At 32.8% G+C, this 13,870-nt stretch overlaps 1 protein-coding gene across 3 annotated transcripts in view; it reads left to right on the top strand.

The window, feature by feature from the left end:
* Positions 1–12,810, top strand: part of LOC126825721 (four-jointed box protein 1) — a 51,461-nt gene extending 38,651 nt beyond the window's left edge. For all 3 annotated transcript variants that reach the window (XM_050555491.2, XM_050555493.2, XM_050555492.2), the window contains exons 3-6: positions 6,681–6,857; positions 7,482–7,662; positions 8,706–8,870; positions 9,529–12,810. In XM_050555491.2, coding sequence (XP_050411448.1) covers positions 6,681–6,857; positions 7,482–7,662; positions 8,706–8,870; positions 9,529–9,946 — 941 coding nt within the window. In that variant the 3' untranslated portion in view covers positions 9,947–12,810. The remainder of the gene's footprint in view (positions 1–6,680; positions 6,858–7,481; positions 7,663–8,705; positions 8,871–9,528) is intronic.
* Positions 12,811–13,870: the final 1,060 nt, after the last annotated feature.

Here is a 13,870-nt window from a genome sequence, read left to right as displayed (position 1 = left end):
TATTATATACACAAAGGTAATCAGATACACTTAGGCAAAAAATATCACTTTGTCATACCTGGTAGGTATACGTAGGTTGGTGGAAAGTATAAATTATTATAATGCTAGGTTGTATATCATCTATAAAACATGAATTATTGGTTTCACCATAAATCATATAATATTCATATATAGTATGTATCAGATGTATATTTTATGTGTAGTTAGAATAAAATGTTTATTTTAATTATGCACTGCTGTTGAAATATCAGAATTGGGAACTCCTGATAGTTAGATGTTATTATTATGAGTCGATCATTGGTTTATGCTCTCAGGGATTGGTCTATTTTATTGTTCTGATATGTACAGCATTATGCTATATGTACATTTGGCTTATAATTACAGTTACTTGCTGTAACTTTTATAGTTTCGGGTTACTGACAATTTACTCTAAAATCTGGGAAAACAACTGCACTTTTTCAAAGACTGCAGTATTCCCTTAATCAGAACTTCCCTTATATGAATTATAAAATTTCAAAAAACACATTTTAAAATTTAGAATTCTGTGAAGATCAGTTTATTTTATATTTATAAATGTTAAAATGTCATGAAAGCCTACTCAATAATTATTCATCATCGTCTATATTTTTGTTTACCATCATCATACAAACAAATGGCTGCTAATCTATAAAAAAAAACCTTCTAGAAACTGTAAGAAATGCACAAAGTAATATTTTTACCAGTAACATTAAGCGGTAAGAAAGGGATATATATCGTTAATTACAGTGCTATAAATATATTGTGTTTTATCTCTACTATAACAGGTGACTTTAATGGTAAACTCTACACATATATAAGACTTATCAGTTAAATTGGAATTTGATGAGTTCTTGAATATGAAATAGTCTCACACTGATGTAGGAATTTGTCTTTTTCATTGGATTGGACAAATCTGTCTCTGTCAGTTGGTGTTCTGTATCAGCATCCCCAAAATCAAGATTTATTTTGGGTGTAAACCTGACACATTGTTAAAATGCTTCTGCAAATCAATTAGACCACAAACAGCGCTGGATCTCAAATTTGAGTCTATTAAAATTAGAGTGCCACATTTAAAAAATTATTTGTGATTTTTCCAAGTTGTACCATGGCTGTCTAAATCACTGCATGATGTCTAACCCATGGCACGTTATGGCAATGATGGGGCAAATAAGTTTCTTGAAGCATAGAAAGGGACATAAATATATATCATAGTTTTAAATTTTCCAGATTTTTAGTTAGAAATTTAAGATTGCAGTTGAGTAAACATAAATAATTTTGGATTTTATTTAGGCTTGAATATTTATAACAATTTGTAATGTTTTCACTGATTGTACCCCCAAAAAACTAAAATCCATCAATCAAAATAAAGTTAATAGCAAACGACACTTGCCATTAATAGATGGTTAACTCCTGTTTTCTTTTCATTTACAGACCTTGGTTTCTGTTTTATTTACCCGGGTTTTAAATGACCATTAGCACACATTTTCTGACACATTAATGAAGAGTTTTAACCTTTGATATACTGGTGCGGAAGGTGAATTCATCACTTCCTTTAACCACCCCAAATATGAGTTTCAAAGAAAACTTTGTTCAATTTGTAGTTGTGTGGATATGATTCACCAATTAAAATCTGACCTGATTCCAATTACATAACATCTTCAACCACTCAACCCATCTTTTTCACACTTTCCTTATATATGAACTGTACTACATGATTGTAAAATTCCCTACACTGATAAAATGTGACATTATAGTACTTAATTGTGTGTGTTCTCAAGCTGTATACTTAACTTTTATCCTGGCATATTGAGGATTTAAAAGGCATAATTTAAAAAATATTAAAAGGTTGGTAGACCAGTTTTCATTCTTAAATGCACTTCATTTCCTGCTATGCATGTGCGAAAGGAAATTACATCTATCATATCAATTTCAAAAATATTTCAAATATATCTAGCAACTTCCGGTTTGAAACCATAAAAAAACTGACTCTAGGTAACGAAAATAATGAAGAAATCTTTATCTCTCACAAATAGGCACAAATGTTTCCATCTGTTCTATTTTAGTTCAGGTTTCTTCAAAAGTGATCATCCAGGAGTGACTAATATATCATAAAGATCTTGACAGAACAATTTTAATATCAGGGGTCGTTATATTTGTTGTAAATAAAATCTCATTGCCCTATTAATTTAATCTGATCAGCAATCAAATTGAAATAAAATATTAAGGGAAGATAAGGAAACAAATTAGATGAAGGTATATACATGATATGTTTTGGGCTTAAAATAACAAGAATATTTGTCATATTTATCTCGCTATCTTGAAATTTTAACATGGATTAATAAATCAAGGTACATGACTTTCAACATTTATTATTGGCAATTTAAAAAAAAAAATCAGTAATAAGAACTTACCTTTTACCAAGCTTAAACTACTAAAATTTCAAAAATATCCAATGTTTACAAGGTTTGATAATATGCATATTTATAATGCGCTATATCCACAAACTAAGTTTATGCTCAAAGCGCGATAATAACTAATGAGAGTTTTGTTTTCCTTTTACAAAGCTGTAGAGCCCCCCCCCCCCTCCTCTCCCCCATGCATCCCTGTGTGAACAAAAGTTCAAATTTACAATTTTAACATTTCCTTGATGATAAAATTATCCCAAGTAAAACTGAAATGGATGGTGGAGATGTTACCTATGCCATGAGTTGCAAAGATTCTTTCATAGTGTTGTTTGTTTCTCGAAGTGTTTTTTTTGGGGGGGGGGGGGGAATTTAGTTAGTTTGTTCAGCCAAAACTGTACATGGTGCAAACATTCTGCCAACGTAGATTTGGTTGGCCTCCGTGGATCTATTTATTAAATATAAATTGTGTCATTTTTGATGAACACAAATGTTTTACAGATGGGACAAAAAATAATCTCAGATTGCCCTTATCTCTGTTACTTCTCAACAGATCTTCTTCAGGTTTCATTTTTATACGCCCACATGGAAATGTGGTAGTATATTGTTGGATTCTTTGGACGAATTCCATATTGGCACAGACTGAAGGGTTTTCGAAATTCGGAAGTTCTCTCGATTAATATAAGCATCAAGGATTTGCAAAAGTTTTCTTCATCATTTTTTGACATTCAAGATGGCGTATCTCCGTCATTATTTGAGTTATCAAGTTGAAACTCGGTAAGAATGAGGAACACATCGATGCCTTCAACATGGCATATTTAAAACTTTTGTGACCGCATCCGGAAACTTCCAGAAATTACCAAGGCCTTCCGATTTTTCCTGAACATGAATACTTTTCTTGCTTTTTAAAAATAGATGGTGGTGTCAGCCCCAGATATTATCTTTCATTTTCAGAGACCTTGTTTGATAACATTTTCAACCATTTACCCACATATTGGCTTTTATAAAAAATCTTCAAATCAATATTCAGCCGCTATTTTGATTCTGATTATTTTTTTTTTTGAATCTACTCCAAATGGCCACAATTCTTAGGGAGCCGATTTTTTAGTTTTGATTTTGTTTACTTCCGGTTTTACATTGAATTTTCTTTGACTTTTCAACTTCTATCTGGTGACCTAACCTTGTAATGACCCTTGACCTTTTCATATATGATGACCCTCATGTCCACTAACAATTAATATCAACATGTTCGGTCTTGAAGTATAATTTCCGGTTTTATTAAGAGTTCAAAATGACAGGTTTTACCACTTTAATAGGTATTGGATCTTACTAAACTCAATAATGCATGGTGTAACTTGATTGAAATTTCATACAAAGTGTCTGACATTTTGGTAACAAAATACCATGGGAATCGTTTGTTGACAAGTTCAGCTTTGAAACTTTTCATTGTGTATTCAAACTAGAGCGATATGTTTTTTTTAACATTACAATATATTTTATGTGCGTCTTTGGTGCATGTTGTCTGTAGAATTTCATCTTTTTATCAGGAAAATGTGGCTTTAAAAAGAAACGTTTCTTTAACCTTATCTAATTGGTGAGGTTGAGAAAAACTTAAGTGCATTAGTTAATATAAATATATTTCATTTTCTTATCTTCCAACTTAAAGAAGCAGATGAAATAGTTTTCTGTGATCAGACAAAACTATCTTCGAATGATTTAACATATTCATAAAAAAATGACAGCTTCAGATATCAAGTTAATGATAGCATTTAACATAATTCTCAAAATATGTCTACTGCCTAAATTTACTCTTTCTTCAGAATACATATATGTTTGCCATCAAGTAGTTTGGAATATGGCCAGTTTACGATTTTCAAAAAATATCATTTCCCTTATGTTTTCATAGTTTCAACCTTTAAAAGAATGTCTAAAACTTTCATAGAATTTTGAATACTTCACAAAGTTTTTGCTCAAGAATAAAATATTTGGAATTTTCAATTAACTTTTTCCTTCAAAATAATAACTGATGTGCACCTAGAAGTTTCATGGTAGTTCTTTTACCTCTTGACTAAAATGTCTGAGACATTAACAAGGTTACATATTTGAAAAAGGGTATAAAATTACAATTAAGGTGTCTCATATGGCTGCCCTGATCACCCAACTCCTATCTCCCAAGCAATGTGGATATATGCTTTCAAAATGGGATGTAGTACTCAAATTTATTCCTTTTACAACTCCTGGTTAACAACTGTTACCCAAGGGAACAATATTTTTACGAACATGTATTCTTCATTTTCAGTAGGAGACTGATCATGTAATAGCATCAGATAACATTTTATATGTCATACATGTAAAACTGGTTTAGTTGTATTTCTGTTCCAAATTATGACTGAGTCCAATTAACAACCAATGCCTAACTGCGTAACAATGTCATTCGGGTTTAAACAGAGCTTCACATTGTTTACATAATGTTACGTCATGACTTACGAAATTTTTACCCACGATAATTAACCAGTGCATAGCAGAATATTGCAGAAAAACTAATTGCGTGACAAACGAGGCTATCAACTGTTACAATGTAAACAATACTGATTGGAGACAAACAATATTTTCACCGTTTTTAATACCTTAAATCACTGTCCAAAGTTTTAAGGAAGACCCCAGATTAAACGAAGGGCTGTCATATTGCTGTACTTGAATGGGAAGAATAGACACACTCCCTCAAAAGCTCAAGTATCATAAGTCAATCCAGCAATGGCCAGAGAGGGATTTCTCGGGCCATTGCTTCAGGAATATGGTTAACATATTTTTTTCTTATTTCTTAAACCATTTCTCCTACATATTATCAGGATAAAAGTGAAATTTAAATTAATCTGTATCGTCATTTTTCAAAACTGTAATTGAACAGTAAGAAGACAACAATCAAATAACAATGACTCATACACTATAATTAAGAAAAATATCATGCTTTATGTAAACAAATAACTTCAAAAACTTGTAAGAATATATGCTTAAAAGCATGAGCGTTGATAGTTGGTTGGGTGTGTGTGGTGTGTGTGCAGGACCTTACTTCATTCATAATCTGTCAGAAGGCCCTAAAAAATTGTAGGTAAGTGCCCTCTACCCCATAACTTATGTGTTATGATTAACTTATGATCAACACCCATGTACTTACCTCTAATTTCTTTATCTGTAAGCTGTGTATACTCAAACATTATAATTATTTATCTGAAATATAAATAAATTGTCTTGGGTATTGCTTTATTTGTCTTCCCCACTGTCTGTCCACCCATTTTTGCTTCATAAGCAAGAATCTAAAGTTATCATCCAATTAACTTGGAATTTATACACAAGACAAAAAATTCTAGTGATTTTCATCAATTTCTGATAATTACTGTTGTAGTTATTGTCCCTGATGAATTGAAAAATTGTGTTGATAACTTAATGCAAGGCTTATGTCGCCTTTGCAACTGCTTTCAACCAGTTACATGTGTGCTTATATCGATCATATCAGCAACTGCGGGTAACTGAATTCTGAATGCTCATGTTGACTCGGAACTGAGTTATATGAGGCAATCTGAGTTATAAAAGGCGATCAGGTCGACCATTTACAGTTGCATTTAGTTGAAGCCAGTTGCTCCCATTTGCTGAAATGCCAGTTGCTCCCAGTTGCTGAAACACCAGTTGCTCCCAGTTGCTGAAACACCGGTCGACATAAGCCCCACTTAAGAGGCTAAAGTTATCATCTGATTGACATGAAATTTATACAGAGTGCAAAGAAGCATAATTAATTTCACTGATTTTCAATAATTACTGCCAGAGTTATGGCCCTTGATCACATTGAAAAATGACACACTAGAGGCCAGAGTTATCATTTGATTTATACAGTGCTTATGTTCATGAGACGAAGAAGTCTATTGATTTTCAACACTTTCCGATAACTCGAACAGATACATGAACCAAATTTAAATTATTTCTATTGATAACTTCAAGGTGTGTTACTCTTGATCAGTTTTTATTAGTGTCTTGTGAATCCTCCCATTGCCTACAAAAGAATAAATATGCTGGGAGGGTGAGTATGTTTCATTGCCTGCCAACCTTTCTATGTGACTACCGATATAACTGATTACTAGTAAACTGCAGCCATGGCATTTTGTTTTCATTTAATTTAAAATCATTACCCATATAAATGTTTGAAGATTTTGGTTGTTACAATGAAATCACAACACAATAATCATGATCTTGTACATGTATTTCCAGGTTTTGATGATGATCAACTAGCCAATTGGACCAAAAACATCCGCCAACAGCCAATAAAATCCTTGAAACTACCGACATGGAATAAATGTGGTCGTGCCAAAAATAGATACGTAATATTAGGTGATGGGACATCACTTTGTGGACGCTACAGGCACCCTCACAATAAATTAGTGCTTGGTAAGTTTGATTCTGCAAAATTCTTATAGGAAGTGAACACTGAACAAAAAATATGTCATAGACTGATTCATTTATGTTATGATTAGCTTTTAAGGAGCTAAATCGCTATTCTTTGGTACCTATAAATGGATGCAAAGGGGATAGCAACGCAAATAATTATGTAATATGAATGTATATAAACTGATTTACTTTCAATCATTTCTGTTTTTACTGTAATTTCTAGTCAGTTATGTTCGGCGAAATATGCGAAGTGTCTGAATTGAATGGTAGTCTGTGGCATCTGGTTATTCTAGTCTACACTGGTAATATTCTCCTACATGGTACATGTTTAGCCTCGTTCATCAAGTCGCTTCCTAAAACTGGTGCTTGAAAGCATTCTGGCACAAGATTTGTGTGCCAATTTTAAAATTTCATTTTATCTTAAATATTGGATATCAGAAGCTCAACTTTTCATGGTAAGATAACAACATCACTGTTGATTTAAATTGAGCAATAGGGCGTGTTTGCAATGTCAAAAACTGTGGATGATATTGAGTTATCACAGTGGTTCTCAACCACACCTTGGAACACATGAAGAAATAGCGGACACCTGGCAAAATAAAAATTATAATTTTATACTTTCAGGTGAAGTTCTATCATTTTATTTATCAAAATTGTTAAAAATGGACAATGTACCTGGTGTGGTGTTGTCCAAGTTAGATTCTTCAACTCTTCAATGGTCTAGTCAGAATCTAGATGAAGCTGGCTGGGAAGAAGGAAAATTTGTAGCTCTTATACAATGGATACCAGATATGGAAACTAGAAAGTAAGGACAAATCATTAGATATAAAAAAACATTAGATAACATCATTAAATCAATCAATGGCATCAATCTTTCAAAGATTCCTATCTATGACATACATGTAAATATGGTCCCCAATGATAAATAGGATTAATCACTAGTGTCAAAAGTAGTAGCCTGTTTAATTGGTTGTTATTAGGTTAAAACATTAAGACTTTGAGAGCTATCAACAGTATTCCAGGCAAATTTAATTTTTTGTCGTCGCTCTGCCCGTCCGTCGGTCCGGTATCCACAATTGCTTGTGGACGCTCTAGAGGCTAAAGTTAACATCCGATTGACTTTAAATTTATACACAGTGTTTAAGGTCATGAGACGAAGGAGCCTATTGATTTTCAGCGATTTCCGATAATTACTGCCAGAGTTCTGGCCCTTGATTACTTCAAAAAATCTTGTGGATGCTCTAGAGGCCAAAGTCAATCGGATAATTTATAAAAAGTTTAAGGTCATGAGACGAAGAAGCCTATTGATTTTCAGCGATTTCCGATTATTACTGCCAGAGTTATGGCCCTTGATCTCTTTGAAAAATCTTGAGGATACTCTAGAGGCTAAAGTTGATATCCGATTGACTTTAAATTGATACACAGTGTTTAAGGTCATGAGACGAAGAAGCCTATTGATTTTCAGCGATGTCGGATAACTACTGCCAGAGTTATGGCCCTTGATGACTTCAAAAAACCTTGTGGATGCTCTAGAGGCTAAAGTTAATATCCGATTGACACGAACAAATATATTGATTTTCAATGAATTTTGATAACTTGAACAGCTAAATCCATGATATTAAGAGAGAGAGAGGGGGGGTTTAACATCCACTCGACACAAACTAGGTCATTTCGGGACTAACATATGGTTCAATTTTATTTCAATAATTCGCTTGTGCGTAGGGGTCCTTAGCAGTGGGAGGAAACCGGAAATGCACCACTTTCAGTGACACTTCACAAATTTATTCACTCGTTCCTCTTGTACAGCCTTAAATGTTGTATATCCTGTATCTTTAATTGTCTTTCCAGATCCTATGTGCATATGCCTAAGCAGATATTAGAAGCTTTAGAAAGTAATTCATTAGTTAATGCTGTTTCTTTAGCTGATGATCACCTTAGTCCACCAGTTTTATCTGATCTTGTTCAATGGGGCACCATGATAATATTTGATTATTTAACTGCTAATTATGATAGGTAAGCCAACCTGCAATCAATTATTCCAGTTCACTTCCGATTCTCTAGTATGAGGAATCAGATAAGATTTGTCTACCAAATTTATAATGTCTGTTAAAACTTTTCATAGTGAAATACCACCCTCCCTTTCAAAGATTATGGTATTCATACTGATCCGCACAAAAACTTTAAAGGTTTGTACACATCTCTTTAAAGTACTATTTAAAATTAATGTCTAGTTTTATGTCTTCTTAATTAATTTAATAATCCAAATGACAAATTTAATTCAATTAAATGACAAATTAGGGTTGTATATTGTCATCATCCCAATCTGTCGGTGTTGCTTGTAGATGCTCTCTAGAGGCTAATCAACTGATTGACTTTCAAGTCTAAACATAGTGTTTAAATTCATGAGACAAAGATGTCTATTTTCAATCATTTCTGATAATTATTGTTGTAGTTTTGACCTGTGATCAATTGAAAAATCTTGGGGACTCTCTTCAGATTGTCTGCGATATCACCTCAGTGGAAGCGGACTTAAAATAAAGCTATTTCACACACACTCTTCGGGTTCCAGTTATAATATGATTGACAAATAACTGCTGTCCGATTTATAGTCCTTGATCATTTGTAAATCTTGTGGAGGCTATAATTTTTATTATCAACATCATTATTTCAGAGTTGGTAGTATGCAGGATGGTGCTTACAGAGAGAAAAATCCAAGCATATTGAAGGAAAATATACGAAATTTAAGAGTATCTCTTCAAAAACGGAAATTATGGTTAATTGACAATGAAAGTGGTTTGTTAGATGCTTATGACTTATTGTATAAGGGTGGTGAAAATGGAAAACAATTCATAACTTTTCATCAACAAATGTTACGAACTATGTGTATTTTTCAGCGATCAGTGGTTCAAGCTTTACAAAGTTTACACAAAACAATTGAACCTCACAAAACATTAGAAGACTTTGCTCGACAACAAGAACCATTTGTGGACCAAATACCAAAAGACGATTCCTTCGATATATTTAAAATTATGTTTTCCAAGAGACTCAATGATGTGTTTGAGTGGATACTGTATTGCCAAAATAGATAATTGTGATAAACTAATCGTATAAGTGTTGATATAGTCCTAATATGTGTTCATATTTAATTCTAATTCTATCTATTTATCTACATCCATCCATCTATCTACCTATTGTTTGTCAATGTATTGATGTTTTCAAATATTCAAACAGTACTAAAATAATATGATTTGTTTCTATCTATCTCAGAGAAAACATCGAAACAAATTAAATCTAGTTATCAGAAGAAACTTTCTGATCATAGCAAAGGATAATTCTATTGGCATTCAGTTGTGAATCAGTATTTCTCTGTAATTATTAATTTCCATATATTTTTTTATTAAATTACTTTTCTTAGATTAATGATATCAAGATTCCAAATTAAGTTCTATAAAACAGGAAAGATATATTATATATACATATATAATAGCCATACAATATTACAGATCTACAACAATATATTACATGTATTTTCTTATAAATCTGCTATAAAATAATTATTTCTCTGTGTAACTTAAATATATGTACCCATTGTGACTCATTAAAATTTAATCAGACAGTACTATGACAAGGTAGTACTTAATACAGCCATTCATCCCATATAAATTGATAAAGTACACCACAACTTGACACCATAATTAGTACATGTAGGTAATGATTATGCAATGTTTATAAATGGATTATTCCACAAAGTGTTATTGCCTCTATCTAAGCATGCACGTCTATGAATGGCTGAATTGAATGGTCATAGTACTCCTATATATATATATGCCTGCACATTTTCAGTCGTGGTTCAAATACCAAAATTTTCAAAAATTCCTGACGAAATGTACAAATTAGGTTATGTCCTGTATAAGGAACACAAATAAGAAATAATTATTGTGGACATTCACTGACACCTCTCATTTAATTGACTACCAGGTTCTTAACATAGATCAGAAAGGGAAAAACTGGCTCATGAAGCTTGGATATGGCTAGCTTCAAATCAAATGAAAAATACATGCATTAATTTGTTCATTTTTTTTTTTTAAGTCCAGCAGCCCTCCATAATCTGGTACTACCACTACTGATGTTTATCAGTCGAAATTTATTGCATCATCTGACAATGTTTATTAGAATAAAAATTGCTGAAATTCTAGAAGACAAGAAAGGTTTAAACAGACCTATTTAAAGAGACCTTAGGTGATCTACAGGAGATTATAATTAGACAGCACTGGATTAGTAGATCATGCCAGAATACAAAACATGTAGAATGTTGGTTTAATGTATTCAAATCCATTTTTATACGCCCACATTAAAATGTGGTCGTAAATTGTCGTCGCCCCCGTCCGTCTTGAGGCTAAAGTTAATATCCGATTGACTTTAAATTTATACACAGTGTTTAAGGTCATGAGAGGAAGAATTGAAGAATCCTATTGATTTTCAACAATTTTGGATAATTACTGCCAGAGTTGTGGCCCTTAATCAATTCATAAAATCTTGTGGACACTCTAGAGGCTAAAGTTAATATCCGATTGGCTTTAAATTTCTACCCGTGTCATGAGACTAAGAAGCCTATTGATTTCCAGCAATTTCCGATAATTACTGCCAGACTTATGGCCCTTGATCACTTTGAAAATTCTTGTGGAGACCCTAGAGGCTAAAGTTAATATCAGATTGACTTTAAATTTATACACAGTGTTTAAGGTCATAAGACGAAGAACCCTATTGATTTCCGATAATTATTGCCAGGGTTATGGCCCTTGATCACTTTGAAAAATCTTGTGGATGCTCTAGCTAGACGCTAAAGTTAATATCTGATTGACTTGAAATTTATACCAGAGTTATGGCCCTTGAACACTTTGAAAAATCTTGTCGACGCTGTAGAGGCTATATAGTTAATATCCGATTGACTTCAAATTTATACACTTTGTGTAAGGTCATGAGACGATGACGCCTATTGATTTTCAATGATTTCCAATAATTACTGCTAATGTTATGGCCCTTGATCACTTTGAAATATCTTGTGGACTCTTTAGAGGCTAAGGTTAATATCCAATTAACTTCAGATTTATACATAGTGTTTAAGGTTGTGAGACGACAAAGCCAAGTGATTTTCAATGATTTCCGATAATTACTACCAGAGACCCTTGATCACTTTGAAAAATCTTGCGGACGCTCTAGAGGATAAAGTTAATATCCGATGGACTATACATTTATACACAGTGTTTAAGGTCATCAGACGACGAAACCTATTGATTGTCAATGATTTCCGATAATTCCTGCCAGAGTTATAGCCCTTGATCATTTTGAAAAATCTTGTGGATACTTTAGAGACCATAGTTATCATCTGATTGATTTTATATTTATACACTGTGTTTACTCCTATATATAATCGTTTCGATTGACTTTAGATTGATACAGAGTTTAAGGTCTTGAGACAAACAAGTATATTGATTCTCAATGATTTTTGGTAACTTGAATAGCTAAATCCATGGTATTAAATGTTTTGTATACTAAACGTTAGATTTTAGTGTATTATGAATGTTTCATTACCAACGGAAGTAAAAATATGTGACAACTCATGTTGACTGCCTGGACGATTTAGCTGCTGTGGGTGTATGTTTCGTTGCCTGGCAACCTATCTTAATTTACCACGATAAGTCATAATACAGCCATCCTAAATATTGTGAATTCCATTATACAAATGTTGTACAAATATATATATGTGTGAATGTTAGAATCAGATTACTATATTATATATAAGTCTATTATATGATGTTATATTTATTTGTCTTTATAATATTTGTGTTGTAAAATATTTTTATTTAATACGACTATATATTTTGTATATACTATTTGTTATTATTAAGTCTTAAATTACAAATATTACAAAAAAAAGGATAACAAATTTTGTGTTGATCTATTACTTTATTTTGGTTCAAGAACAACTTGATTTGACAATATGACAGAAAAGTATTCACCTACTATAGTCAAATCAAGGGTGACCAGAAGCACATTATAGTGCTTTAAGGGAGGGGTGGTGTAACTTTAAAAGAGAGTTTCTTGACAGAGAATACTGACAAGATAAGTGAGCGATCATAGGCCACAAAAAATCTGAGGGATGCTATGAGTTCTCCAGTACATCCATGATTTTTGGGACAATAAAAGTACAAGTGATGCTTAAAATTAGTTTGGTAAGACAGTTTTTAGAATATCTCTGAATGATGTAAGCATACAGGTAATTAAGCACATGGAGACAAGTCAAACTTGTGTAAAAAGCACCAGAAACTTAAAATTATTTTCAAACATATTGGATACCAAAATATACTCTTCAAAAAAAGTAGGGGATATTCAGAAACAATACAAAACTGTGGAAATGCACTGTTGTTTTTATTAGAGATAACCAGTGTAGGTTAATAATAGGCCAATTGCCTAGACATGAACATAAACAGTTCATATGGGCGGCTTATCTGACGTCCCCATTTCACTCGCAAAGAGATACACTGTCAAAAGTGAAAATGAACACTTTTGATTTTTGTCTTAATAAGAGTAATTGCTCCACCAATCCTCAGACATTCAGCAATTCATCGTGGCATGCTCTTAATCAACCGTCCAATCAGGATTTGGGGCAATCTGACCCACTCCTCTTGCAGTGCCACGGCCAATTCTTGCAGTGTTGTCAGTTGACATTGACGTCGACTAACACGTCGCCCAATCAAATTAAACACTAAAGCAAAGATATGCTAAACAGTAAATCTTATGCAAGAACCGATAGGAAAGCAAACATGGATAGATCAACCAGCACTTGACAGTTTTCATCAACCTTCCCTTGAAATGTCAAATTTGACAATGAACAATGTCAAATATGGCGCTATTGCGTGTTGCTCAGTGGTTCTTTTGGGGCGATAAGTTCTTCATCTGTGAACATACTCTCAAAGCATGTCAAATGTGACTATTTATCATATCGCAACCTG

The sequence above is a fragment of the Patella vulgata genome, chromosome 6 (assembly GCF_932274485.2).
Source record: "Patella vulgata chromosome 6, xgPatVulg1.2, whole genome shotgun sequence".
Classification (NCBI taxonomy): domain Eukaryota; kingdom Metazoa; phylum Mollusca; class Gastropoda; family Patellidae; genus Patella; species Patella vulgata.
The sequence above is the reverse complement of the archived record's forward strand: the minus strand, read 5'-3'. Positions and strand labels throughout refer to the sequence as shown.